At 44.5% G+C, this 15371-nt stretch overlaps 5 protein-coding genes across 5 annotated transcripts; 2 read left to right on the top strand and 3 right to left on the bottom strand.

The window, feature by feature from the left end:
* Positions 1-882: 882 nt before the first annotated feature.
* N7496_012543 (fungal specific transcription factor domain-containing protein) lies at positions 883-2879 on the top strand (the record flags this gene model as incomplete). Its single annotated transcript, XM_056705456.1, has 6 exons — positions 883-912; positions 966-969; positions 1026-1510; positions 1573-1846; positions 2121-2312; positions 2377-2879. The coding sequence occupies 6 exons, from the start codon at positions 883-885 to the stop codon at positions 2877-2879; spliced, it is 1488 nt and encodes a 495-aa protein (XP_056549354.1).
* Positions 2880-3004: 125 nt separating this feature from the next.
* Positions 3005-4504, bottom strand: N7496_012542 (flavin monoamine oxidase family protein; the record flags this gene model as incomplete). The annotated part of the gene is made up of 3 exons (XM_056705455.1): positions 3005-3753; positions 3807-4107; positions 4187-4504. 3 exons carry the CDS (start codon positions 4502-4504, stop codon positions 3005-3007), a joined length of 1368 nt encoding a protein of 455 aa, XP_056549353.1.
* Positions 4505-5305: 801 nt separating this feature from the next.
* N7496_012541 (uncharacterized protein) lies at positions 5306-6938 on the bottom strand (the record flags this gene model as incomplete). The annotated part of the gene is made up of 6 exons (XM_056705454.1): positions 5306-5656; positions 5730-5962; positions 6030-6191; positions 6242-6433; positions 6498-6759; positions 6813-6938. 6 exons carry the CDS (start codon positions 6936-6938, stop codon positions 5306-5308), a joined length of 1326 nt encoding a protein of 441 aa, XP_056549352.1.
* A 726-nt stretch (positions 6939-7664) lies between these two features.
* N7496_012540 (uncharacterized protein) lies at positions 7665-8826 on the bottom strand (the record flags this gene model as incomplete). Its single annotated transcript, XM_056705453.1, has 3 exons — positions 7665-8015; positions 8079-8400; positions 8459-8826. 3 exons carry the CDS (start codon positions 8824-8826, stop codon positions 7665-7667), a joined length of 1041 nt encoding a protein of 346 aa, XP_056549351.1.
* Positions 8827-9449: 623 nt separating this feature from the next.
* N7496_012539 (2-keto-4-pentenoate hydratase) lies at positions 9450-10232 on the top strand (the record flags this gene model as incomplete). Its single annotated transcript, XM_056705452.1, has 1 exon — positions 9450-10232. One exon carries the CDS (start codon positions 9450-9452, stop codon positions 10230-10232), a length of 783 nt encoding a protein of 260 aa, XP_056549350.1.
* Positions 10233-15371: the final 5139 nt, after the last annotated feature.

The following is a 15371-nucleotide window of genomic DNA, read 5'->3' as shown; positions in this document are numbered from 1 at the left end:
ATCAGCGCCGTCTAGTAAAAAATAGTGAACACATGACCTTTGCCCCAGCAACAGCGAGCAATTAAACTCAGATTCGCCACGGTCAACCATGTTTGGGGTCAATATTAGCCTTTTGTGGAATTGTGCGGGGTCAGGGAGGGCCCACGGGGGACTCCCATAAAGACACCAGCCACTTGGGTTGCCGCACACAACTTCCAAATAATTTCACCCCGGCCCGTTGGGCAACTTCAGCGTTTCATCTTCCGCGTCTATCACAGGAGGCTTAGCTGGTCCCTTTCAGGCTCATTTGGCGACATGGCAGACCAAGAAAAGCGTGAACAGTATAAACCGAAGAGAACTTCGAACGCGTGAGAGGCTTCCCTCACCACGCAGCATACGGTCAGATTTCATTAACCCTTGGTGCAGATGCATATCATGTCGACAAAGTAAGATCAAGTGCTCCGGCGTAGAGCCATGCGCAAATTGTCAACGACGAGGCATCGAATGTCAGTTCGCGGATGCCAATAAGATCATGGTCGATGAAAGGTTCGGAACTTGGATCTATCGCCACAGGATGCGACACGGAATCTGTCTCTAAAATTCACCAGGTATCTTCAGAGGTTGTTAGAAGAAGCCAAGAGTCATCGGCAGGGTTCACCGCAGCCACAGTTTGAACCTACTACGGGAACAAAAAGAACAGCGGGTGTAGCTTTCAGTCCGACCGGAGAAGGAAGCGTGAGATGCCCTGGTAATTCATCCGACCTGCACGGTGAAGTCAGACGACCCGCTGATTGATTACAGCAAGTACTGTGCCCTCCCAAGATGGTCTACCTCCTTACAAACCCATTGATCACGAGCGTAGCGTTTGGGCCAACCCGTTCACGTTACCATCCAAGACAGTCAATGGCCTCTATAAAGGCAAAAATGGCTGGAGTAAGTTTGCCCGATTGACGAACTCTCTTCCTGTTGCTGACAAACGCTCCTAGCCTGGTTAGCCCCGACATCATTATGGTCATTGACCACTCGATTGTCTCTGATGATGGCAGATAAACTGCACCTGGAGAAACCTCACACGGTTCCAAGTTCTCTGGACAAGGAGGTATACCCACTACATTGGAGACCGGCCTCTGTGGAAGACCCTCCGGACATAGGTGGACTGCCTTCATTGGACGATGCTCTCTATCTCTTCGAAACGGTCAAACATCACCTCGATCAACATTATCGATTCTTCAACGAAGACTGCTTCACACAGCATCTGCATGAATTCTATTCCACCAATTCGCTCCAGAAAGCCACAGAAAACGGACTCTGGTTCGTGCAGTTTCTTCTTGTTCTTGCATTTGGGAATGCATTTCTCCTTCGCACAAGAAGCGCTAGAGACCCGCCAGGCTCCAGGTTCTTCGTGCGCGCCATGTCCCTTTTACCCGATCATACAACCATTTGGAAAGATGGGATCTTAGCTGTTGAGGTTCTCGCACTTGCCGCGTTATATCTTTACTCTATTGATCATCGTGAGGCAGCCCATGTATATGTGAGCAATCTCCGTTCTATACCGCTCTCTCGGTTCAACTCTAATATGTCCAATCTTCAAAGGTCGGCCAAGCGATCAGGATCGCACAACTAGACGGACTTCATACGGAGCTCCCAGAGGATGAACTGGGAATCCAGACTGTGGCACGTTGCCGCAACCTTTGGTGGACACTTTACGTTATGGATCGCCATATCTCCTCATCACTTGGGCTACCATTCATGACGCAGGATAGCGACATCACGACGGCATTAAAGCCGGGTATACCGGGATCGCGGCATGACACGACTCTCAGTCTACATGTGAAGCTTTCCTATCTATTTTCGACAATTTTAACGTGTAAGCCGCCGTTTCTCTCTTTCACTTGATGGGTATTCTGACGGGGTTTCGAAAAAGCAATTTACAAAGATACTAGAACGGACTTGTCTACGTTTCTTGAGAAGACAAGATCCATCTTGCAAACCATGACCGTCTACGCGCGAGAAATTGAAGATATTGTCTCTCCGCAAGCTTCAAACTCGGTGGAGACGATGCCAAGGGGGACGCGTTACATCACACTTCTCTACCATCAGGTAATTCGATCATGTCTACTTGCAACTCTTATAGCTAATAGCCGATGAAAAGTGCGTGTTAGTAGCCACCCGGCCGCTACTTCTCTCTGTACTCAAGGAGCGCCTGGACCGATTGGGCGGCAGAGAGGATGACTGGCAAAGTTTCCTCGCCCCAACAAAAGCCTTAATTTCGACAGGCATCAAGTCGGCCCTTAAAACACTACAAATACTTGCCGACGAGAATAGCCAGCTTGGTATGTCATTCCCATCACGAAGATTACAAGTCGGTGCTAATCAGGCGTTTTTTTGGCTTATCAGAGGTTTTTCTCCCATTTGAAATGGAAGTTACATACGGGGCTGCGATTCATCTCTTGATAGCTAATTCTCTGTTCCCCAAAGCAACGGACAAGGATAACTTTATCGAGGAGGCTCACAACGTTTTAGACGAGATGATCTTCAAGGGAAACAGACTTGCAACCGCGCGCAAGACAGAGCTTGCACATCTTGAAGGTCTATTCGCCGAGTTGACAGTTCGCGTTGAGCAGTATGGCCTACAAACTCTGAGTCTTGCGACGCCTGAGCAGCTCCATAGCAATGTAGAAGGCCAACCGTCTCATATGCAAGTCCTCCACACCGAAGGACACCGCCAATTTGACTTAGGGGGAATACCCAATTGTTTGGATACATCACCCTCCATGCCAAATCTGGCGGGTGGCGTCGAACTTCTGGATGACATTGGCATATCCTCGTACGAATTTCTTTCGATTATAGACCAGATCGGGGGAACAGAGCGCAGTATTTTAGATTCTAGAGCATCATGATACACCGAGCGAATTGGGATTTTGGGGAGCTTATAATGATACTGAGTTTTCAGAAACCTTTTTTGTTTTCTATGCATATGAAGAATATGTAGAATGTGAGTTTGTGATGTTCACAGCGCGATCCGTCAGATTTTCGCAGACGGTTTCTGCAGCATCTCCACGACTTGCTTTGCGCCTTGTTCTCCTGACCATAATGCCCCCTCCATATATCCTTTCCACTCTGAACTGTACTCAGTCCCCACAAACTGAATATTGCCAACGGGCTTTCCATACACCGAGGAATATTTCGTCAAGTGGCCGATTGCATGAACTGGTGCCAAAGCTCCTCGGCTGAACTCCTCGTGTTGCCAGATTTGGTCGAACACTTCGATCGGGTGGAACACATCGGGATGGTTATTAAACGCCTTGGCGAGCTGCTTCAGGCCGGCCGCTCGCCGTTCATGCGTGGGCAATTTCGACCACTTCCGGCCAGGCAGGCCATTGACAAAGCAGGTTAAGGAATAGTGACTCTTTTCAACAACGCTGGTATCACGGCAAAGAGTGATGGGTCCCGAATAACTCGCAAAATAGCCATTAAATCCTTCGCTGCGCCACCAGGGCTTATCGTAGCAGACAATAGCCTTGTTGTAGTCTCCAAGAACCGTACCGTTGGTAACTTCCCGGACGGCCGATGGCAAGGGAGGCGTGAAACTGAACTCTTTATACATCGTGCTTGGAACGGACATGATGCATCTTTTCCCTTGGAAGACCTTTTTATTTCGTGTGATGACGGTGACATGCGTTCCATGATCAATAATCGCATCAACTGGGGATGCAAGGTGAATATTTTCCTTTCCCACTATCTCGGCGATCCCTTGGGCGATTGACTGTGCGCCTTTGGGGAACGGTCAGCTCTAATTTTAACACTCCGAGGAGAGATTGACCCACCGTCTTGGAATCGCAAGTACTGACCGCCGGTCGAATCGTCTGCCCGAATGGCAAGGAAGCTTTCGTTTCGACGGCAGTAGTCGATAAACCAGGCGGCAGATTCTTCGGTAGACTCTAAGCCGTGCATAACTTGGGACCAGAGATTCACCATTCTTGCGATCTTGGGCAAGGCACCCAGTGAACAAACGTATTCATCCAGCGTCACATTATCAACCTCTGCCGAGGGCAGTCCCGGTTTCAGGGACTCGGCCTGGAAATGATCGCGAATGAATTCGAGATTCTTCTTCTCGGCTGGTGTGAACTAATTGAGCACTCGATGTCAGAATTTCGTGAAATCTACACTTCCAGTCAGAGTCTGGGAGTTCTGGATGAGAACTCACTTCCGGGGTCCTGCCAAATGGAAACTCAAACCGTTCATTCTCACTTTCTTGCATAATCGCCATGCCTTCAAGACGCTGCTTTACAATCTTCAAGTCGAATTGTTTCACATATGCCCAGACTCGCGGCTGGAGACTGTCGTTGATCCATGCACCCCCGAGCTCGGCAAAACCGCGCCCAGAAGCCAGGGGCACGCTCCAAATCTTTCCGCCAACGCGATCGCGTGCCTCCACAATAGCAACCGACAAGCCCGCCTGCTTAGCAGTCTTAGCAGCTTCAAGGCCGCTGAAGCCGGCCCCAATAACAATGACGTCGAGCATGATAGACTCGGTATGTCTGGATGGTGTGGTGAAGAGCAGGGAGTCACTCCCAAGAAAGCACTTCAACGGTTTTCCTTTCGAGCTTGCGGTGGAGGAAGAACCTGGGGTACCCCGATGTCCCGGATCCTGCCTGGGTTATGGGGACCCCGGGTAAACTGTCAACTTGTTTCTTTCCCAAGACGGAGTACAGCCGCAGCTTTCCCAAGCTTTCCGATCGGCTTCTCCTCCGAGCGGCTTCGGGAGTAGCTTGGGTCACAGGGCCAGCCCCGCGAGTACAAACTTTTACCAAAGCCAACGGATTTTTTCTCCTCAGTCAGTCTTCTAGTGGTCTTTTTTAATGGGAATACGCCGAACATCGTCGTCCACCCCCAACAATTCCCTTACGGACACTTTCCGCACGCTGGTGCGCCAACTATAGACGAATTTTTCATATACGTCTGATATCCGGAATCGATTAGCTCATGTTCGGTCGGTCATACGATTTCTATACAAATAACTCGTTCACCAACGCTTGACTTGGGTTACTGTTGACAATACTTGTCGTGACACCCAGCATCCAGGCGGTAATTCTTGGTGCGTATGCGTACGTCAAGACGTCAAGTCCGTCACGAACTTCTCACGCCTCCTTTTTTTGTGGGGTTTTTGTTTCTCTATTTTTTTTCTAATCCATTTTTTTCTATATCTATATCTTTATCACCTCGGAGTCTGTCCACCATAGCCGGTTTGATCACGTAGAATTGGAGTTATCGGCGCACGAAAACGCTGCGGAGCCTCCACTTTCCTTATAGGCACTCATGATACTCAAAACCGAGCCATATGTCCCAGCTCCCATGAGGAAATTCCCAGTACTATCAGGCTGACACTCCAGACTGTGCCAACAATCCAACTTTTGGTTTTCTTCTGGCCCTTGCCATTCCCCCAGTTATCGTACAGCCACATAGCCCCCATCGGTTGGATACACATGACGGGACCGAGCAGCGCACCAATCAGCGATACCAGAGCGTCGAAGACCGGAATGGTGCTGGCGATGATCCAGGCAATCACTGTCACGCCAAAGGTGCATCCAAACCAAACCATCCAGTGTGTTGGACTGTTGCTGCTTAAATGTCGAGAACCGCGCAAAAGGTGGACGAAAATGAACTTTGCGGGGATCTGAAGGGGCCGTGAAATTAGCAATGGTTTCCATATTTGCCTCCATTCGGGGTTGAGGGGCTGGGTGGCTCACATGCGTGACAATTGTCATGGTCCCGAGAAGCCCGGGCAGTGCAAATCCGTAACTGATAATCTTGATAACACCACCAGCAGATCCGAGAGCCGGCGAAGAAATGTAACTACCACAGTAGTAGTAGATGACGCCACCGATGATAGCATATACAGCAGTGACAATGGCCTGGCAGGTAGCCATTGCTACTGGATATTGCTGGGGATTCTCCATCTCAGAAACGATCGAAAAGAACCCTAAACGCAGGATTAGCATATTGTAGAGGAAATATTGTCGCTATTCATGTTAGAAATTGGAGCGCACCAGGTGTGCCCGAAAAGGCGAATAAAAGGTTGGAGACCGCGGCAATTCCTTCGGCGAAAGTAGGATTTCCAACAACCTTCCAATCAGACTCCCAGGGGCCACTTGTTACCGGCGCTGCTTTAGGACGGCCTTGCAGTCCAACCGCAATTGTGACAATAATCACTAAATTGAGTTAGTATCACTTTCATACAGGACTACTACCCAGACCTTACCTGCAGTGAGAATACATGGCAAAGCAATCCATGCAAGCCATGTAATCCGAGCCAATGTCCGAATGCTACTGAAGGCAAACCCAAAAATCGCTGCGACAGCTGCAAAAACAGCGGTACAGGTTGCATGACTAGACACCGCGTTCATGCCGATGGATAGACTCAGGATGGCCGACCCACTGTTGAAAATATAATCTGTAATAAAAGGGGCATCAGCTCTCTAATTCTCGAGAGATCAAGAAGTTGGACCCAAACGTACAAAGACAGAACCCAGTGGCAACATAGACTCGGCCAGGTAATCCAAACATGATTCCACCAGCGTCGTCGATACTGTAAACCTCCCGATGGTTCAACTTGAATTTTCCAATGATATACCCAGACCATGTAGTGATGAAGGCCATTACAAACAGACAGACGATACCAGGGACCATGCCCAGGACGTCGAGAGCAGAAGGAATAGCGAGGACTCCCAGACCGATTTGAGTTTTCACCATGAGAATGATCGTTCCCACGAAGCCGACCTAGAAGCGAATTAGCCATCATGGTTGAAGACAACAAGCCATGGCCAATTCACATTGCGAAAATTAGGACCATCGTCGGAGATCTCGCCAAACACATCGTCGTGAGCCTGCTGGTCTCCGACAGTCATCTGCTCAGCATGCACAGGCGCCTCTACGAGGTCTTTCTTGCAGTAAGCCATGATGGAGGTTGAAGATGGCAAGCCACCTGGGTGGATAATAGCCAAGAGTCACAAATGCTTCATCCCTTTATAAAGGGGCCGCGAAAAGGCAACCAATGACGACGAATCTAATTCTTCGCTCAAGGAATTCTTGGCCTCCGGGGCCTCTACGATCCAAGCTGGGGCATTCTCTTAACCGGCCGCGGGGTCCAGCCGAGCGTGAAGTGCGGGGCCGAATGTTCGGTTCCTCTGGTCGGCTTCTCCCCGAGGGAGATCAATTGCCTTTCTCGCCAGCCCTTCCCCACAGTGTCGGCAATTTCATTCACTGGTTCAGAGTTCAGAAAGGTTCGGATTACGCCCGAACCTAAGAACCATTTGTTGAATGTGGGTATGCCTTCAGTGATACTGAGGGCTGCGCCCAATGAAGTATGATGTTTCCTAAGTACTTGGCTGACAAGGCTGGATGGAAACTCGCTGGCTGCTGTGAAGAAAGTTCAGTAGAGGCTTGACTGGCCCGTCTAGATCGAGAATGTACAGTCTTCTACAACCACGGAAATCCATGCGGAATTTTTTCTTTTGTGCTATCGAATGAGCCCACGTAGAAGGTAAAAGATGCTATTGTATCCAGAGTCAATCAAAGGGTTTCCGTAAATCAATTCATTGTTCTATGTACCAGTTCACCGCTTAGCTCGACTTAACTGTCATCTGGTAAGTCGTTCGTCGTATGAAATGCAATATTATATAAGTCTAGTCAAGCTCCTGAATTTCCGTCAACATGGATTCAATGAACAGCTTCTGGTTGGTCAAGAAGCGCTTCATTTCAGGCACATTGAAGGGCTTCTTGGCGGTTTCGCGCTCGCGCTCTTGCTTGAGCTGGTGGCGAACGCGCTCCTCCAAAATCTCCAGGCGATACTCGGTGTATTGCGTATACAACTCAGAGATATTGCTGATACCGCGAACACCCACAAGAACGGTCTCGTCCTTGACTAAGGGCGACTTGGGCCTGAAGCAAGTGACCATACTGATCCGCTCGCGACCGCCCATAGCCTTAAGAGCCTGGTGCTCAATGTAACGTCCTTGCATAACAACGGCAGTACCCTATAAGGAAGGAGGCAGCTGTTAGTATAGAGCTTTTTGAATGATTTTTAGGGTATAACTCACCATGGCAGGACCGCGGACTTTAATGATATCTCCGCTTGGCATTCTGAGGGCCGTCTCTCCGCCAAACATGCCGGTGCAGTCTGAGAGCATTGTGACACAAACGAAGGGGAAGCTATCGTAGTGCCAAGCAACAGCAGGGAGCTCCTCCTTATCAGACATCAGATTCACATTGTGCTCCACCCTTGAGTTCTCGTCTCGAATTGAGATGTTAATGTTCGCGATCTCAAAATCAATAGAAGGAACGAGATCAATGCCGGCAACTTCGGAGATCCTGGCAAGGACCTCGGGAGATTTCCATGCGGCATATGTGAAGGGAGCGCGACTATTACCGTTAGTAGATGCACTTCTGTCCCAAGATCGAGAGCTGTTGTGGTACTTACGCAGGACCCATTCCTCGCACCATGTTTTTGTTGAATGTAGATGAGTACTGGCACTCTGCCAGAACCTTTTCATCAAAGATCTCCGCCCGCATCTGTGCAATTGCCTCCGGGGTGAACAGAGGGAATGGCCCAGCAGCCGCGTGTGGCGAGATCCCATGGCCCTCCAGCCCAATCTCCTTCATGGTAAGGATAGACTTTGGAGGAATGAAGTTCAAGTGCTTGACAGGGTCAAACTCTTCCCGCTTCGCCAGCTTAGCCCCGTCAATAAGAGACCATGGAAGTTCATTGGAAGGCCGAGTGGCTTTCTTGGTCGAGGGACCAATGACAACGGGTGGTTCAACATCGATAAAGGTTGCAGAGGGAGCCATTTTGTTTTGTGAAATGTCAAGTTGATTTCGCAAATAGTATGATGATCTTGGTGAGCAGGAAGTCAACAAACGCTCACGATCTCTTTATATAACTTGGCGCCACTCGGCCTTGAAGACCGGATTTCTTGGGTCAGTGGAAGACCTCGTGATCGAAAAAACTGTTGGACTATGATTCCGAGCCTATTTTTCTCGGATTTCACGGTTGTTGCTCACATGAGCACTTCTCGGGCAATAGAATCCATGGAGATCCAGCTGGGTGACGGTTTGATTCCGATGCCAATGGTCCACGAAGTCTCAGCTATCATGTGTGGGGTTGTTGTTTGGGGTATTTCCCCAGAAACCCAAAGCCGATCTCGCCTCGGGATCGGGTTCTCCTCCGATTATCGTATCCATCACCACTATCGCCAGCCTCCACATCAATGAATCCAATATTCGGCTTATACAGATACACCCCCAACGTCGGTTGGATCGCGGCTATTCGGTTCAAACTATCCGAACGGAAATGAACCAGTTGGTTGCAAATAGGTATAAAACGATGCGGCGCCCAGGCCATCTTCTAGGATCTCTATATTCAAGATTACTTTATCGTTAATTTCCTTCTTTTCTATCAAGTACCTATCATTATGACCAACTTCGACTTGAGCGATGTCGCTGGGGCTCTCCGATCGGCACGGGCGGATGCAAAGCCAATCGACGCACCAACCAAAACCTGGCCCGGCCTTGATGCTGAGAGCGGTTTCCAAGTCCAACGAATCAACTCAGAGCATGCTGTCAAGCATGGTGATCGTCTCGTCGGTTATAAACTTGGCAACATCGCCAAAGTGATGCAAGCCGCGTTCGGTCTTGATCACCCAGACTACGGATTCCTCCACGCCAGCTCTTTCATCTATGAAGGCACACAAATTGAGCGCAACAAGTTCATTAAGCCATACGTGGAGTTGGAGCCTGCGTTCGTCCTTAAGAGCTCGCTGAAGGGGCCTAATATTACTGTTGCGGATGTCATCAACGCTATCGACTACGCTATCCCCGCCATTGAAATTATCGACTCGCGTGTCAAGAACTGGGAAATCGACCTCCCTGATACGCTCGCAGATAACGGCTCTACCGGCGGTATTATCCTTGGTGGTACGCCTCGGAAGCTTACCGATCTCACTCTCAGCAACACCCGCGGCTCTCTCAAGTACAATGGCCAAGAAGTGATGACAGGCAACACGAAGAACATTCTGGGTAACCCAATCTCAGCTGTGGCATGGCTAGCCAACCGACTCGCTGAGTATGATATTGAGTTCCAGGCTGGACAAGTTATTATGCCTGGAAGTTGCCTAGAAGCCATCCCGATGGAGAAGCCCGGATTCTGGTCTTGTGCATTCGAAGGATGGGGTACCATTGAGTTTGAAGTTGTTTAATTTGCTGCTACTATTTAAAACGAAGATGAGGATGTGCATAAGCCCTTGAGAGCTATCGAACTTGACAGAATGCAACGGAACGTACAGGTGACGATGATCTTCAACGATTGATCCTATACAAGAAAGCGCTTCAACACTCTATATTTCTCCTGATTTCTATGAGATTCTATTCTGATTCCTTGCTGTGATATTATAGAGTTATAAATACTGCCTATTTTCTATAGCTAGTTGAAATCAAGTTTAATCATTGTGATGAAGTTGGAGCATTCTTTTATCATAAGTTAAATTCCGATTCTGAGCCGAATCGTACGACCTGACCTGACCTGACCCTTAACGATCTAAGACTAGATCATTTGTCAAATTTGGTTGAATTGGTATTGGCTAGTATGCATTGGAACGAATGAGAAATATCGGAATCATACAGAGAAGGTTGATTGATTGAAGGAAAATTACTCGAACGAATGAGGAAAAGGGGCAGGTTGAGCTGTCCCATGACGGTTATTAATTCTATAGCCAGGAAATCGCGAATGGGTCACTGCTATCGAAGCAATCTACGCAGATGGCTATTCGCTACCACTATGTATAATCTTCAAACGCAAAGTAGTCATTGCAGGATGGTTTAGCGAAAATATACCGAAAGACCGGCGAATCGAGATCTTAAATAATGGCTGAACTACCGATGAGATTGGTCTACGTTAGCTATAGAAGCACTTTATCCCATATATAAATTCGCGTGTGCGTGGGCGGTTTTGGCTACTGATTCTTGATGGCCATGGTAGCTACCTTACACTCCTATTCGACCAAATCTGCGTAGATAACGATACTATCCCATATTGTATACCTACGCTTTCGTCACACCTACTATAGCCACTAGATATTAGCTGCTTTACGCCATTAAAGAGGGCGTACGGTCGTTTCGATAGCGATCTTACGCGTAGAGGGTATAACTATACCGACATGCACGATTTCTTAGTGGATTACCAGAGCGCGCGGCTAGAAGAGTTCCAATCAACCAATCCTACTATCAAAAATAGCTTCGCAGCTAGTGGTCTAGCACCATTAGATGCTGAGAGAGTGCTTAACAAGCTTAATATCTCTCTACGAACTTCGTCACCACCAGGCAGCCGGCCAAGCAGTAGATCTAGCGAATTCACACCAAAAACACCTAGAACCGTTACTTGGCTATTCAAACAAGCTTCTATGTTAAAGGAGCCACTAGAGCAACGGTCAAATAGCCCTCCCAGTCTATCAAAAACATAACACTGCATTACTTACGCAGGAGAACACAGATCTACGCATAGCGAGTGAGAGGATCGTCAGGAAGCGCAATCGATCAACGAGGCAGATACCCTGTGAAGAGATTTTAACAACTGAAGAGGCCCTACAGCTAGTTGAGCAGCTGAACCACCCAGTGGAAGATGATAGGGTAGATTCACATGCAGAAATTGAATTGCCTAGTCAGCCAGCTATGCCGGTAGCTAGGGCTCCGCCTAGGTGTAGTTGGTGTAGGGAGATTGGTCACAGGATTAATGTATGTAAAAATCGCTATATTTGGTTGAATTTGGTGGTGGTTGGGATAGTCGATTTTCGAATCTTCTAATGGGGGGTAGGTGGCAGGATGTTACGAGGCAGACCGTCAGAAACCCGCGAGGGACAACATCAGCTAACCGAAACCGCAAGAAAGATGACACCTACAGGAGTCACGTATAACTAGTGAGAAGTATTACACGTATGCTTCCTAGGAGTAAACTCGCATACTTAAGGTGCTCCTAGGAGCAAAGTGGAGTAGTGTAAAGGGTATTTTATATAACTAGGATTAGTGATCACTTAGGGTGATAAAGGATACTATATCCTTAGGACGGACTTTATCTATCCTATATATCTATATATATACTAGATAAGTTCCGGTATAATAACCTACCTAAGGTAGAACGTACGTAACTAGGTCCTATTAGTGATAGGACTAAGGAGGCTCGAGACTTATTAGCGATAAGCCCTAGTATATTAGTAATAAGTCCTAACTTATCACTAATAGGAAGGACTAGATATATAAGGACACTCCTTTACTATTATATATTTAGTTCTTCGTGATTAATTATATATTATTACTTAGTTACTACCTTTGGTACTTTACTTTATAGTTTATCTTTAAGATAACCTAATCTATAGGTAGGGGATTTACTTAGTAGTAATACTTTATAATTAACTTACTTAGCGTGTACTTCTAGTATATTCTATAAGATACTTAATAGGACCTAAACCCGATATAGGGCTTTATATAGTAATAGTATAGTTACGAGCTACTCTTAGGATATATAGTTAGAACTAGATAAGTATAACCTAAGGACCTTCTAACTTATAGTAATTAGTTAGCTATATATAATATATTAATTATCCTATCTTTAAACTATAAAGTATAGTTATTATCGGACTTTAGGCGGTAACTATAAAGTCGTGGTTATATATATAAGAAGATAGTATATATAAAGGTAGGTAAATACTTAATATAGTATCTAAATATACGGTTATAAGTCTATTAGTCGTACGTACTTCTTAGAAAGAAGAAGAAGAAGAAGTATTATAATTATAGAAGAGTACTACTAATCTAGAAGAGAGATTAAAAGGGATAATAAACTTAATTTAATTTAGCTAGGAAATAAGGTAGTATTTATATTATAGGAAATATTATAGAAGATTATATAAAATAGTAAGAAAGTAGAGTATTAAATAGTCTCCTACCTAGGTAGGTAATTTAATATAAGTATATAATTTAATATATAATTATTAAAGATTAATCTAATAGGTTTCACGTAGATAAATAATAATATAGTTTATTAGAAGGAAAAGGGCTTAGTAAGTAGTTATATAACTATATAATATTATAATATTAATATATTGTTACGAACCTTAAGAGGCGCGGGGGCCGTAGTTATTCGAGGACACCGGAGAGCTAATTATCCTACGGACGCTAGGGATTAGCGTTATCACGTGTGTGTCGGTATGCTTAGGCGAGCCCTAATAGGGCCCTAAGGCAGATACTTAGACGGGAGCTAGAAACGGCCTACGGCTAACCGTCATAATTAATACCCGCTTACTCTATTTAACGGTTAGCGCGACGTAGGAAACGGCCGCTATTTTACTAGCACGTGACGCTAAGGATATACTCCTAGCGTGACTCTAAGGAGTATACAATAGGGTATACGGTAACTCTAGATCTACTCCTAGGGAGTAGGTCGGGAGTAGGAAGAGCTAGATATATAAGGACACTTATTTCGTATTATATATTTAGTTCTTCGCGATTAATCTTATATTATTACTTAGTTACTACCTGTTAATATATGGATGTTATAGGGTCATATGACGAAGGACCTACTTATATAACCCCTCTCTATATCTAGATCTTCTTCTCTATAAGATCTATCGAATTGATCCTTAACGATCTTGTATTGAATTGTATACTCGCACTGAATTGCCTATCTAGGTAGGAGACTATCTAATACTCTAATTCTCTATCCTTTCTTATGTGATCTTTTACCATGTTTCTAAGATATAAATACTGCTATGTTTCCTAACTAAATTGAATCAAGTTTATCATCCTTTGTGATCTCTCTTCTAGATCAGTGGTACTCTTCCACAATCGTGGTACTTCTCCTTCATAGAAGTGCGCACGACCGATAGACTCATAACCGTGTATTCAGACACTATATTAAGTATTTACTAATCCTTATGCACACTATCGTCTTGTGTGTATAACCACGACTTTATGGTCACCGCCTAGAGTCCGACACTACCTTTAGTACTTTACACTTTATAGTTCACCTTTAAGATAACCTAACCTATAAGTAGGGGATTTACTTAGTGGTAACACTTAGTGATTAACTTACTTAGCGCGTACTTCTAGCACGTTCTATAAGATACTTAATAGGACCCGAACCCGACGTAAGGCTTTATATAGTAACGGTACGGTTACGAGATACTCTTAGAATCCGCCGTTAGAACTAGGTAAGTATAACCCGTGAATCTTCTAACTTATAGTGACTAGTCGGCACCGCGTAATATATATCCCCTTAGTTCTTAATATAAGATTAAAATAAGAGTAAATTAAGAACTAAATAAGAGAAAAGAGAATAACTAGATAAGAGATAGTATCTCTATATCTAGTTATCTAATAAAATCGTTATATTTCTCCCTAGATAGATACTTAGTAAGACTATTAATAGGTATATTAATAGTTTTAACCTATTAGATAGATAGATACTTTATCTATATCTCTTAACGAATCTATAAGTAGTTAATATCTATATAACGAAGTTTAGTCTAAAATACTAGTTTCTTATAATTTAATAAGTTAACGGTTTATTTATTATTATAATTTAATACTTCTAGTTAGTTAGTATTAAATTTAATAAATAAGAAGAGACGTTTAATCTAATATAGCTTATATATAGCTACTTAGCTATATATAAGATAGCTAGTAATTTAGCTTTAGTAATTAATATAGTAATCGTTTTCTACTTATAAGGTTTTTACTTAATTAGACTACTAGATAGAGAGAAGATAAAACCTTCTGATAACTTCCTATTAAGATTATTAATAAAGCTTATATTAGATAAAGTAATAAAGATCTAGTTAGTTAATTAGCTAATACTAAAGTAGATAGCTAGATCTTTTATACTATATAGATAGGAAATTAGATAGTCTACTATAGCTAGATACTTCTTATTATAATATATAAGAGATTTAGCTAGTAGCTAATTAGTAAAAGTAATATCTAGTCTAGTCTAAATAATAGGGAAAAGGATTAAACTATACCTCTATTAATATATTTTAATAGTAAATTAGTTAATTTAATTAGTAATTTAATAGTATTATATACTAGCGTAAGTAGGAAAAGGAGATCTAAATCGATTATCTCTATCTAGATATAATAATAAAGATAGATCTAGAGAAGAAGGAAAGGAAGGAGAGAAAGACCTAAATAGGTCTATAAGATAAAGAATAAAGTATCGGTCCTAGAAAGAACTACTAAACCTATAGAGTAATCTATATAGATATAAATAGGAGGGTATATAACTAAACGACTAAGTAGTCGAGGTTAATAGGATTAAGTTATTATATCCCTTATAGGACTAAGCTAAT

This window comes from Penicillium cataractarum, assembly GCF_028827025.1.
Source record: "Penicillium cataractarum strain IBT 29864 chromosome Unknown utg000010l, whole genome shotgun sequence".
NCBI classification, from domain to species: domain Eukaryota; kingdom Fungi; phylum Ascomycota; class Eurotiomycetes; order Eurotiales; family Aspergillaceae; genus Penicillium; species Penicillium cataractarum.
The sequence above is the reverse complement of the archived record's forward strand: the minus strand, read 5'-3'. Positions and strand labels throughout refer to the sequence as shown.